General features: G+C 43.5%; 1 protein-coding gene across 2 annotated transcripts; it reads left to right on the forward strand.

Moving 5' to 3' along the window:
* Positions 1–5,973: 5,973 nt before the first annotated feature.
* Positions 5,974–13,388, forward strand: TAC1 (tachykinin precursor 1). 2 transcript variants are annotated; one of them, XM_027639398.1, is made up of 6 exons: positions 5,974–6,084; positions 6,777–6,914; positions 7,028–7,124; positions 7,742–7,765; positions 9,413–9,466; positions 11,671–13,388. In XM_027639398.1, exons 2-6 carry the CDS (start codon positions 6,792–6,794, stop codon positions 11,718–11,720), a joined length of 348 nt encoding a protein of 115 aa, XP_027495199.1. In that variant the 5' UTR covers positions 5,974–6,084; positions 6,777–6,791; the 3' UTR covers positions 11,721–13,388. The 2 variants fall into 2 exon arrangements, with proteins under 2 accessions (XP_027495199.1, XP_027495201.1); XM_027639400.1 differs by lacking the exon at positions 9,413–9,466.
* Positions 13,389–13,668: the final 280 nt, after the last annotated feature.

Consider the following 13,668-nt stretch of genomic DNA (forward strand, 5'->3'; position numbering starts at 1 on the left):
GGTTTCAAATACAGATCAAGGATTTAGAATGAAGTCCCCTAAAAATTGTGAAGCAAACATAAAGTAGAAAATTCATAAGAAAATTTTTTGAGAACTTCAAACTTCTGGAGATGTTATAATTTGCATTGAAGATAAGTGAGGAAGGAGAGAGATACACTGAGATGCAACAAGTGCAAATAATGAAGAAGACAGTGTTATTATGGGTTTGTAAAAGCTGTTTAACATAACAAATAAAATACTGGTAGTTGTAGTACTATTAGAATCCATTTAAATTTTTCCAAAACTCTGCCCTTTTATCCTGCTGATTTCTGAATCTATTTTTCAAATGTACCGTGTTAGTGAGAAAAATATTAATATTCAATGAAGGTATAGTCATATAAATTATCTAGTTTCTAAAACAGCATAGAAAAGAGGATGATTCATCAGTGTTTGATCTCAAGAAAGTGTTTCAATTAAGCACAAATCGTAGCAGCCATGAACAGCTAACCCTTTTCTGCTATTGCCATGAACACTGGGAAGCTGTGGGGAACTGGCAGAAGGAGCCAACGCAAAATAAGCTTCATCCTCCCTGCAGAAGAATACCTGGAAGTAGGGGTGGGAGGGAAGGTTACCCAGGTTCATGCCCAGACACCGAGAGCTGCTGTTCCATGGGTGCAAATAGAGTGGAACAGTCATGCGTCCATCGCTTTTCCAGGTAACCAAGTAGTGCTGTTGTGTATTCCCATGGTATGAGACCATGACTGTTCCTCCTCCTGGGCTATCACTACAGCCTGACCATTCTCCTCTACCACCACTGTCTGCAATAGGAGCCAGCCAGAGGTCAGTGCAATGAGGACAGGTTGTGGTGACATGATCAGATAGAAGATACTTGGGTGTTGAAAACAGGCCAAGGACCTGGCTTTGATGATCCATCTGCAAAATTTAATAACACCAAGGTCAGTCTTTGAGTAATCTCTGAGAAAAGATTGTCCTTCCTACATAAAAGCTTTACAGAAGGTGCTCTAAGGGTAGATTAAAAGCCAGAATTTTGCTTTCACCTCTTGATGAAGTAAGTTTACCCTTTACCCTCACAGATCACTGCGAGGTAGTTTGCAAATAAGCTTGGACAACTGAAGCAAAAAGCCTTAGAGAGTGAGCTCCAGACTCAGAAGGTTTGGTTTGAATCAAATCAACAGTTTTATAAATATATTTGTAATCTAATAAGTATTAAGGAGACAAAACAGGATCTTTATTTGCATCAGAACAATGCGATGTCAGCAATTTTCTTCCAAGACTGACAAACTTAATCTCAAGCATCTGCTCCTTTACCTCTCTGAGTCCTTCACACTGTGAGGAGAGTTCATATTGCAGGTTTTTTCTCGTCTAGCTCAGACCAGTGATGCCCACAATCAACCTCAGCTTTTGGAAATATTTTGTGCCACGTTTTGTGGTTGTCCCTGGCCATTTTGTTAGTGTTGGCAAATGTGAAAAAAACCCCCCACCTGGTTTCATGGTTAAAAGCAACACACACTGTCTCTGTGAGAGGAATACTAACCTGTATCTGCTATTGAAGTGTGCTGTTAGTATGTCATTCTTTGTAAGGTTTTTTTACCAAAATTAGCAAACATTGCATATTCCATGTTTCTTGTGAAAACTGTTCGGAGATATATGGTAAGGCATTTCCAAGTAGCTGCAAGTCCAGTTCTTCTCACATCTGTTTTCAAATAACACAGATATAGAAATGCCACAGAGGCCCTTCTCCTCACCTGCTCCTCCACACTTTCTGCAGATGCACAGATGTCTTCGCACAGCTTTGTTTCTCTCTCTCAGAGATCTCCAAACAGCTGAGAATCAATACTTTTTCTCCTCTAAGGACATGCTCTCTTGAGTAGCTCAAGAAGCTTGACAGGACTGCAATTATTTCCCTTGCACATGACTGCCTCTAGAGATACTAGGTTGGGGGGATTGCCTCCTCTGCAATATTTATATTGTATGTTTACATTCAGCATCTTCACACCCTGATATTTATTTTTATTTCAGTTGGTCTCACATTCCACCCTTATGCCTAACTCAGTGTGGACAAAAGTGGGCCTCAGATTGAAGTTAAAGAAGTTTATTCTAGGTAAGTTGCAAGTGAAAATAACGGCTTAGTGGATGGAGAGCAGCGATGGGAGTGCAAAAGATGACAGAGGTCAGAAGAGTGGGGAAACTCACTAACTTTTCAAAGTGAAAATCAAAGACCATCATTGCATTTCCAGCCCTTACCAGATGAATCAGTAAGTGCGAGCCTTGCTTCTGCCTGTACCTGTTCAGGAAAGGGCATTTCTATGGCATGCTGTTCTCACTGCACCCCTCCTTGCCTGTCTGTGAGCACAACATAATTGAACCTATAATATCTTATTGCACAGGCAGAAGAATAATCACTCATTCTTTATAGATGGAGAGGGGGGAAGAGAGAGGGAGATGTATAATCATCACATATGCTTCATATGCATTTATATGTACAAGCATATGCTCTGAAAATGTAAACCTTCATTAAAGGAAAAATTGAAGATTACAAACTTGTCATGCAAAAATTAAAATACAGGTGAAAGACTAATTCAATAACCTGTCTGAACTTAGAAAATCAAGGTGCTACTGTGAGTTCTGGTAATTTTTCCAATGCCACTCATATGCTTTGCCAATAAATGATCTTACAGTGCCAAAATAAATCACTGTGTTACAAAGAGCCCTCATCTGTGATCAAAATCATTCTATTTACCCTGGAGACACATATCTATGAAAAATTTAGGAGGTCATCAATCGTGGTCTCTAGTTGTATCTTTGGACAAGAACATTTCCAGTCTTCTTGCCATGATTGAAAACAGAGCTGAGGTCTGGTATATTTACAGGCAGGATCACTGTACTTAGGTAGACTGCATCTCATCCCTAATTTTTTGAAGTTATATAAAATAACTGTTCTCGGGCTGTCTGTTATTTGTAGCTCCTTGGTAAAGTGACGAAGAGATCTCAAAATACATGAGAATTAGGGTCTAGGTTTAAATACATAGCATGTAATTGTATAGCATAACGCCGCTGAAGAACAATACTAGATGCATTCTTTTCATGTCAAGTGCTCTGAAATTGTGCATACTCAGAATATTCAGACCTGCATTCTGCAAAAAACCTTAGTCACATGTAATTTGCTATTTTCCCATTGTACATTTGCTGTTGATAACAGTGTAGCAGCCAATGTGACTTACCACTAAACTACCGGACATTTTACTGGAAACCAAAACATCATAAAATTCAAATAAACATTTCACAAGAATCATCACACAGGAGGTATCACATTAAGCCTACTGTAAAAACAATTCTCTGAGGTGTGTTTCACAGGCAATTGCTTCCCAAATAGTTTTCCATTAGTGTTGAGATTCAAGCTACAAAAAGTGCCTTTAGTTCAGCTCCTAACCTTGATTAGGGAAATATCTGTATAAGAACTCAAAAAGTGTCTTTCATTGTTACCCTCACAGGAAATGTCAATCCCTATTTGGTTTACTTTGAGTCTAATGATCTCTCGATTCATAAACAAAACTCTTCACCCTGTTGTTAGAAATCACATGGTCTAACTGTAACAGGAGGGTGGGATCTGTGCCCTGAGCATGCATAGAGCAGGTATATTCACCACAGACACCTTGTATCTATGTGCAAGCTTACATATTTATTCACAAGGTAACTCATAGATAGATATATGCTAATATAATATGTCTGAGAAAGAGGCGGCTTTGGTAAACCCATGGTTTGTTGTTCGTGTACAAAGGACATTTTACCATGCTCTAGTGCATCCCTAGAGCAGTGACTGGGGAGCACAAAAGCAGTAGCTTCAGCTGCTTCCAGGTCGAGGTGTAGCTCTTTCTTCCTCATTTGAGTCTTTTATCTCCTTTCCATATGAAAAAAATGAACTCAAAAAATCTTCCTAGGAATCAGCTTTGCTCATTAGCCATAAAATCTGCTCATTTCCTGAAAAGTTCATAGTGCAATATCTGGGTATTGCAGGTCTAAGAATGATTAAACAGCCAATTTATTTTAGAAGTTGAGAAAGAGAAAAGTGAGATTGACCTATTAGTCAGTTTTTCTCTTCCACAAAACTATTAGATAAGTCTAATAAGTCTAGATAAACTACTTGAATTCATTAAAGTTTCTGAAGAATAGAATGAACCCCTTTTTAATTTTTCTTCTCTTGCTCTCTCAAAAAAGAAAATCCCTGTAATTTCATAGGTCAAGTTATGATTATATCCATTTTGGTAAAATGTTGAATTAGAGAACAGAGACTTTTAGTTAAAACTTTCTGTGGACTCCTGGATGATAGAAATTGATTTCACAGGAAGTTGGGAGTTCTCAGGATTTCTGTGAGACATGAGCTTCATCAACATCTGTAGAATTGGCAAGCCTAGTTTGATATATACGACCTTTGCTCCATTGTCACTATAGTTAACAGAAACAACATAGTGAAAAAACCCACAAGAAAACAACTTTTCTTCAAGAGTTTTCAAAGTTCACACATCAAAGGGAATTATCAAAGTTGCAGCATGAAAATCTGATGGTTTGGGTTCCCAGAGTTGCTAAACATTGCCATTCCTGCCGGCTTTCGACAGGCAGAATGAGAAGCATTCTCACCACTCACTCTTGTGGTCTCAGCAGAGGTGCCCACACCAGGTACTGCACAAAGTCCCTTACTGGGCTTTTCCAAACCACTGTTTTTCTCAACCACCCTGTCAAAGCAGCCCGTGGTGACTAGAGCAACCCTCAGCTTACTGGGTCACAATCTTTCTTATTTATGTGCAGTCCTACAGACAAAGAGTAGACACCTCCAGAATCTGGAAGAGTCTCATTCCTGGCCGTGCTCTTGGGAATACTTTGTGTTCTGAGCAGCATTTCTGGTTAACAGAGAGGCCTGGTATTAATCATGCCTTTATTTAGAGAACGAAGGCCCAAGTCCTCCTTGGATCCACAAGAGAGGAGATTTACCACTATCACCTCAATGGTAGCATCCTGGAGCAAGGAGAGGTGTGCTCAACCAGCTCCTGAGTACTCCCATCTTTATCAAAAGAAACACTGTTAACTCTGTCCAGACTGCATGATTTAGGCTGTGGTACCATGCACCATGATAACATGGGGGCTGAGAGACCACCAAGGTTAGCTGAGAAGCCTCAGGCACAGCTGACCTTGGAGAAATAAGATGGAACGATCATGGAAGATAACCTAAGTAATTATATGAGCCGAATGCCAGAAGCAGTGCAAAGCTGTTGTAGGGGAAGGATGCAGGCAGGGATGTGCTGCTAGAGAGACTAGCTCATTTCCAGTAAAGGCATTCACCTGTCACAGCACCCAGCCCAGCGGTACCAGCCTGCTGCCTTGTGCCGGCAGCCCGTCTGCAAGCACACACGCCAGACCTGGGGTGCAATCACTCAGCCAGGCGCTTCTCAGCTTCGTGCATTCCTCACTTCTGGTCCCAGCGAGCCGGAGCCGCCCGAGCAGTGGCACAGGGAGGCCAGACCCAGGGAGAAGGAACTTGCCTGGGCACGGGAGGCAGCCCGCTCCCCGCATTCCGCTCTCCCCCCGGCTCCTGCCCCTCTCTCCCTCCCGGCGGTGCCGCTCGCAGCGGAGAGCAGTTCTCCCTGCCCTAGGGGACCGCGGCGGGGGGCAGAAGTGAAAAGCGGCATTCGCAGCCTTAGGTCCGCGCCCGCATCTCGCATCCACATCCCGAGCCTCATCCCGCGTCCGTACACGCATCTGCAGCCGCCGCCGGGACGCGCCCTCGCCCCGGCGGTGCGGGGCGGCCCCGGGGGCGCGGAGCTGCAGCGGGAGGGAGTGTGGTGGGGGAATGTCGGGGAGAAGCCACCCGGCCGCCGCGCACCCCTCAGGAGCGGGAGAGGGGGCGGGAGCTGTTCGCCCGGGGGGGGAGGGAGGCTGTCACGGGGCTGGGACCACAAAACCGGGGGTAATTGCATTTAGGCAAATGAGGTTGCCTTGGCCCTCCCCGTCTCCAGGTATATAAAGTGGGGAGCGCTCCTCCGGCCGGCCAATGCGCTCGGAGAGCAGCTCCCGCCCTCCGAGCTGCTGACGGTGCGTGCGCCTCCGGGAGTCCGTCCGTGCCTGTCAGGGTGCGCTTGTCCGTATGGTTGTGAGGAGTGTGCGTGGGTGCGGGGGGTCTGTATGTGTGTACTTCTATGGGGTGGGTGCCTATACCTGCTTGTGTGCCTCTGAATGTGCCAGCATGTTTTTGTGCCTGTCCCGATGTGTGAAGGAATGAGGGTGTACCTCTGGGCACCTGTGTGTGTGTGGAGAGAGCTGCATCCCTACGTAGGTGTGAGCATCTAAGGTGTGTAGCTATTTGTGTGAGTTTGTACGTGGATGCATATGTACCTGGGTGTGTGTATGAGGGGGATGTACCTGGCTGGGTGTATTTATGTGGGAAGGTGTGAATACCTGGATGTACTTCGACGTGTGAGGGTGTGTTTATGTATAACCCTCTGTGTCCGTGTGTGGAGGGGTACCTCTGCCTCACCTGCCTCTGTGTGTGTGACTGTGCGCTGGTGTGGCAGTCTATTATGTATGGGGTGTGCGTTTGTCCAGAGGTGACTGTAGCAGTCGGGGGGAAGGGAGGGTGGTGTGACTCGGCGCCTGTGGAGTCTATACGTGCGAGGTAGCGTGCCCCCAGGTGTGCCCCGGAGGCAGCTGTGAGTGTCTGTGCAGGGCTGTGCGTGCTCGCCCCGACGGGGCTCGGGGTGCCGGTGCTCCAACCTCTGCCCCCGCAGGACGTCGAGGCGGCGATGAGGCTCCCGCTGGCTTTCGCCGTGCTCCTCCTGGCCTCGGCGCAGGCGCTGGCCGAGGAGATGGGAGCTACCGACGACCTCAACTACTGGTCCGACTGGTCCGACAATGATCAGGCGAAGGTGAGCCCTGGCGGCCCCGCGGGGTGCCGAAGCGAGGGGCTCGGTGCCGGGCACTGCCTGGGCAAAACGGGGTGGGGGGTCCGCGCTGAGCGCCGCCCGCTGTCGCCCCGCAGGAGGAGCTGCCGCTGCCCCTGGAGCACTTCCTGCAGAGGATGGCCCGGAGACCCCGGCCCCAGCAGTTCTTCGGCCTCATGGGCAAGCGGGATGCTGGTGAGCGGGGTGGGGGGCTGGCTGCTGCTCACGCCTCTCCACTCGCCCCTTCTCCTAGTGCCTCCCCAAACTCCACAGCGGTTGTCCCTCGGGTTTAGCGTATTACGTCTTTTTCAAAAGCTGCCATGTGGGGTGTTTGGGTTTAGGGTTTTTTGTTTTGATAGTTTATTTCAAGTTTTAGATCAGATAAACTCACCAGTTGGAAAAGAGAGGGCTTCACATTAAAGTGCCAAATGCACACCAATTACAGCAAGCAAATCCCGGTGAGGAATATTATGACAATTCATGGAATAATTCATACATGCTACTGAATTGCCCATGTGGGGAAATCTGTTCTGTGTACAATTATTGCCATGTTTACTGATCCAAGAATTGATCTAAGAAACTGGAGCTAAACTGATCTAAATTATGTGGGCTTAGCTAAAACAGGTTTTTGCAGTCTCTTTGAAGAGAAATGCAGTTGTAAACCATCACTTTAATTTCCCTTAAGTGGAATATGTGTAGGGTAGTTTTTGTATTTGATTTTTTCAAAACATTGCAGTAATATCATATATGTATGCCAATCCTTTTACAACTCTTTTTTTCCACTTTTTCTCTTCCTTTTCTCTTCCAATCAGGATATGGCCAGATCTCTCACAAAAGTAAGTTTAAAAAAATGCAAATAAGTAATTATTAGAAGATATTAAATAGGGAATAGTGTGTTTGACGGGATTAGTTAGAAGATGACTGGTTTCAGCTGAGGAATGGCAGCACTGCTGGTGAAGAAATGTTCTGTTAAAGGATTGAAACCTCCGCCCCAGTGCCGCTGCAAGCCTGTATCTCATCTGAGCTGCCGCAAGCTTTGAAATTTCAATCCATATTAATGTGCGGATGTTGCAGCTCTCACTTATTTCCCTAGGGGGGGATTCTGTAAGCCTTTCTTATAGTCAAGGCAGGCTTACTGCCAGACTCAGAGAGGAGCAATTAAGATGACAAAATCTGGAAAATTAGAGTATTGAATTTCCAAATCCCCAAGAATGCTTTCACAGGAGAGCCCATGTCCTCACATGCGAGATGCTGTATCTGTGCTCTCAGCATTGTCTGGCTGGGAATCAGATCCGTGCTCACAGTAGGGGCTGATTGATGATGTGCTGCCATATGAACAAGCCTATCTTGCGCCATTAATAGTGTGCTTTGCTCTGCTTCTGTGTAACACCAAGCAGGAGATGGTATCAGCACTGTGGTGTTACTTTGTTCTGTGCAGTGACAGTTTTATTCTCTGAATTTATCTGAAGATGTTTAAACAGAAGCTGGAAGACTTTTAGTAAGTAAAAATGATCTTGTATTCTGTGACACCTCCTCTGTCCACAGAGGTCAACAACTGTCCCAGTGTTCTGTTATCCATAAGATGCTTTCACTAGGCTTATGTCTCTGAAGACCAATAAATACAAAGCTCATGCCAAATAACCTGCTGACAAAAGTAAAAAAATTATAGATTTCTGAAACTGCTTCAGATTGAATTAATACATGTGAGGTCTGAGCATCTTGTTTTGTAGATGAATTAACCAAGCAAAATTCTTTCCAAAGAGAAATTTCTAAGTTTACCTTAAAAGTCAGTTTAGATAAGGAATGAAAATGAGCCGTTCTTCTTTATCTGAAACTGTAGCTACTATATCTTGATATATGCTGTAGGCCAAAACTTGGAGTAATTTATCCTCTGCACATCCAGTGCCTTGAGAAGTACTAATGGGACAGGAAGGTAATACCTGAACTCATAAATATTCCAAATACAAAGCCAGACTGTCTAGCTCAGACGTGTCCAGACACAGAGTCCCATTGGCTTCCTCTCCAGTAAGGGCTCTGCCTGACCTCTGAGGGGAGATTTTTCTTCCACATTACAGAAATAAAACAACAACAGATAGAAGAGATGCCTCACACAGATGCAGGCTATACCAAGACACTGCCTTCTTGCACATTTTCTCAAATTGGTAGGAATTGTACTGGGAGAGAAATAAGAATCCTTTAGTGGTCATTGTTTTTCCATTATACTTAAAGAAACAAATCCACAAAACAAAAAGTCTATCTAAACTGATGAGAAGATGTCCACTAACTGGCCTGTGCCTTGGTCTAACCTGTTAAGTCTGATTAGTTAGGCTGATGTTTATTTTTTGTTGTCTGAGAGGGATGTGAACAACTGGTCTCTGAGATAAACAGTTTTGGAGCCTATCTTCCTTCATCGCTAAAACACGTTATCTTAGAAGCCTGCCTAGTTAAAATGTATTAAAACACCCCTAAATATATTTTTTCAGGGCATAAAACAGACTCCTTTGTTGGACTTATGGGCAAAAGATCTTTAAATTCTGGTATGTATATGACTAAATCTGATACTTGGTGATATACAGCCTCTTCATTCCGTTGCCTCTTTGTTCTCTCCCAGCGGATGGAAGAAGCAGTGTTTATGTAGTGTAGACTCAGAGTTCTCTGAAAAAGACCCAGGATTTTCTTTGTTACCCAAGATATTTCAGGGTTTGCTTTACTCCAATTCTTGAGATAATCAGACTGGTCTGAGCTGCAGGAGAGCTCAGGTAAAAGTCCCCAGGACACTTTCATTACTGCCCTGTCCTTACATGTTCTGCAGGTCGCAAAAGTACTAATACAAGAAAAAAAAATCTAAATTTTACTGACATGCCAAGAAAAATTCAGATTCTGAAAATGCAAAGTTCACTTACACTTGTGGTCCAAATCCAGATCTCATCGGGTAAAGGAATATCCTCATTGTCTCTGGATATCATTAGTCCTAAAACCTGGAGCAGAAGGTGGAAGAACAGCATCTTATTCTGCAGATCAAGCTGTTAAACATTCCCAACCTCTTCCAGCTTTTCACTTCACCCAAAGCATTTTAAGCTTTGAACGGATACTGAAAATTTGTATTATTTTCCATAGCGTCCATATGGAGCAGGATTCTCCTCTCCTCTAATGTGCAGAACCCCTGTGGGTATCTGCAAATTGCCTGTAGCTCTACCTTCCCTGTGCTATAGGGTTGTACTAAGGAAATCCCTCAGTGTGAACTAAAGTATTAGTTGATTCTCCAGAATGGGAATTAAAAAAATAAAAACCCTAATATGTGTTTCACATCTCTCAAATAGTTCCCACTGTTTTGTTAAATGGATGATAAAAGTTAAATTACTAGCTGACACCTTTATATTATGTGGATACATGCTGTGATCTACATTCTGCAATTATGGTTGTCAGTAACTTTTATTTTCAATTAAACCCCATTTAAAACTAGCAATATTGCTCTCTGCATCATTTTAGAAATTGCTATGTATCATGAATAATTTTATACAATTTTATCTGTGGTGGCACTAGCTGTTAAATGCACGATACCTGTAAATATATCTACTATCACAAAAGTAAATAGCCTGGAAGTAATAAAGTGGGTTTGGTTTCCATTGGGATTACATTTACATTAATATGAGAATATAAAGTACAGCAAATGTTTTAAAAAATGTAAAGATTTTGTTGCCCTAATTTCAAATTGCTAGTAGTCAGGCTACTATTATGTGGTATTTCTAACAAAGGCAAATAATGAAGTTTTGCCTTGTTGGGCTATGTAATACCTGCCTGACAGGTAAAACTAGAATTCACTGCTTTTCTGCTTGATTCCTTGGGAGGGAAATGGTAAGAAGTTGCTTCCCCTAAGGACTGTGTAATCAGAGCAAGATCAGGAGTAGTAAGCGTTAGGACTATCCTTACTTCTCCCTACTGGAAAATGTTTAACTGGACAGGATCTTTACCCGGTGCTATGGTTTTCTTCTGCAGAAAGCCCCTGAGAACTCTGGCAACGTGCAGGAGTTTACACCATCCTGCTGGGTGTGAGTGGGGTGCTGATTTAAAGTCTTGTGTGACAAAGCAGGGTACCTGGATGCTGATGTCTCAGTCCGTGTTTTGGGGACAGACCTGACCAAGAAGGGCTCTCTGGGGTTCACTCTCATCTTAAAAGAGCAAGAAGGAGAGATCTACCACTACTAAACACAAAATACGTTACTGAAGACTATTTTAGGCTGCAGCTAGTCCGCAAGAAGTCTGAGTCAATCTGAGGAGCTTGGCTTCTGCCATAGTGTTTAGTAAAAGTTAACCCTGTGTGCAGGGCTTGGGGACAGGGAGGGTTTAAACCTGACAAAGAGCTGACTGTGCAGGAACGAAGGTGGACTTGTCCATGCAGAAAGCCTCTACCCACAAATTGACCTGAATGCTCAGATCCAATAAATTAGGTGGATTACTGGGAGGTAAATGGGCTCTGAATTAATGGTACTTCAAGCAGCTCAACAGACAAGAGGTAGAAAACACTGCTCAGACCTTCGGCCTCCGGGAGGACAGTGTAGTCTGAGAGGTAAAACCAAATCAAAGCAGCTCGGGGTTGGGCAGGGAGGCCTTGCCTCTGTTCCAAATATGCCACTGTGGTCCAGCAGTGACCCAGCTGGCTGCAGGTTTCTGACATTTCTTGTGCTTGCAGGGGTTTATGCAAGGCTGCACTGTGTGCTTCATTCTGCTTCATTTTTTGCAGGGTCCTCTGAAGGGAGCATAGCACAGAATTATGAACGGAGGCGTAAATGAGACATTCCTGCATATTATTTACTAAACTTCATTTGTTCTGATGGCCAATGCAGTGTAATATAAACTAACCACTGTATGGAATAATTATTTATTTAACAACTGATGGGGTTTGGTTTTTTTGAGTTGTACATTCAATAAAATTATTATTTTTCATATTGTGGCAGTGATACATGTTGTGTAGGTGTGCTGTGGTTCTGAAAGGAACAGCAACCCTGGTGATGTCTCACAACAAAGCACATCATTTGATATGACCCATAAAGTTCTGTTTACTAAACCAAGCAAATATTCTTTTGTTCATTGAAAGCGAGTCTATCAGCTTCACAGCCAGTGCAGAACAGAGCTGATGTTCAGTCTAGTGCCTCAATTTGTTTTCATGTTTATAATATACTGTAATTTCTGTATCAAAAAATATATTTGTATCATTACAGCATGTTTTATGTTCTGTGACTATGTATCTATATATTTTAAAAAAGGGGGTGGGTAATGTTTGAATGGGAATCCAAGGTCTTCATTTCATAGTCTGGAATTTTATGACAGTAACATTTTAAATAAAAACTACTCTGGGGCTTTTGCAACATAATTCTTTTGGTGATAGTAATGGAGTTATTTCCCACGTTGGTCTGGAATGAGATTTAGATCCAAGCAAGAGTGGTCTGAGACTGGAAAGAAATATCAAATTAATGGTTTCTTTTTGCAGGGAGGCTGTGAGCTTCCTCATGTGTGTTTGGTGAATGTTTGGAGGATATGCTACTGGAGACAGGAATTCCTGAGATTGCTCCAGGTCACACAAGGTGCCATCCATCCTTAACCTGATGGAAATCAAGAAGCATGTTGTCTGAATGAAAAGGGCGTGGTGTACCCCCCAGCTCCAAGTGGAATAATTTGCTGTGGAATTCATCCAGTATTGTAGGTTTATTATTTGAAAGCTAAGCTTTTAATAAATTCTAGCCCTCAGATTCACAATAAAAGCACCTGTTGACTTGAATCCATGCAATATAAGAGGAAAAAAAAGTGAGTGTAATTATCTTTTTAATTAAACTCTCTGGTTACTATATAAGCAAGACAGTCCTGAAATGCTACATACATCTCACCAGATGCCAGGGCATCTGGAGATCTATCTTCTTTCCCCCTGCTAAAAGCTATACTTCTCCATTTGATGCTATGATGTGAGCTTTCATCGCAGGTGAATCAGCAATGAAAACAGGCAGTATATACAAACCAAGTAATAAGTAATACAAAGGGATTCACTGGTTGTTTTTTTCCATTTTGGAAGTGAACTCAACAACCTCCATTTTCAAGGTTACCTAAGGCATCAGCAGAACTGCTCCGATTATGAGTGGGTGGGTGCAGGACTTCTCTCCTGCTAGGTTAGAAGCAGCACCTAAGCCTGCCCATGCTTAAAACAGATCCCACTTTCAGCTAAGTAGGAGGCGATCTAGCCGGGTGGGGGGGTGTATGGTAGGAAAACTGAAGCCGACTTACAACAGGGACCACACTCGTGTGAGACACAGTGGTTGTACTGGCACTCTGCCAGTTCTTCATCTTGCCAGCGCTAATTTTCAAACTAATAAACTTCTGTATGAGCTCCCACTGTGAGGGAGGGAAGCTGACTGACTAACAGCATGGCAAAAGGACCGTGGAAATGGATGTTGAATAATGCTCAGTGAAGGGTAAAAAGAGAAAAAATTTTAAAATGCTGTTCCTCTACCCTGGGAGCCTACAGTGCTCCCAGAGCTCACAGCTCGTGTGTGCTGAATTGTGAGATGCAGACAGTAAAGTGAAAGCTCCACTGTTCACTCCCTGCAGCCTGCATATCTCACAAACTTCCCCGCAGAGGCAACCACTGCAAACATATTTGCATCCAGAGAAAGCCACAGAGAGTGGGCTTTAAACATTTGCAGGACAGCACAAGTACTATTTAACAGCATCCAGTAAATAGATAGGACTG

The sequence above is a fragment of the Corapipo altera genome, unplaced genomic scaffold, assembly GCF_003945725.1.
Source record: "Corapipo altera isolate COAL_440 unplaced genomic scaffold, ASM394572v1 44, whole genome shotgun sequence".
Taxonomy (NCBI): Eukaryota; Metazoa; Chordata; class Aves; order Passeriformes; family Pipridae; genus Corapipo; species Corapipo altera.

Bases quoted from the DNA above. Each gene is read 5' to 3' on its own strand.
- TAC1 (XM_027639398.1), top strand. From the start codon at position 6,792: ATGAGGCTCCCGCTGGCTTTCGCCGTGCTCCTCCTGGCCTCGGCGCAG. The intron at 7,766-9,412 runs GTAAGTTTAAAA...ATATTTTTTCAG, and splicing joins TGGCCAGATCTCTCACAAAA to GGCATAAAACAGACTCCTTT. The intron at 9,467-11,670 runs GTATGTATATGA...CATTTTTTGCAG, and splicing joins CAAAAGATCTTTAAATTCTG to GGTCCTCTGAAGGGAGCATA.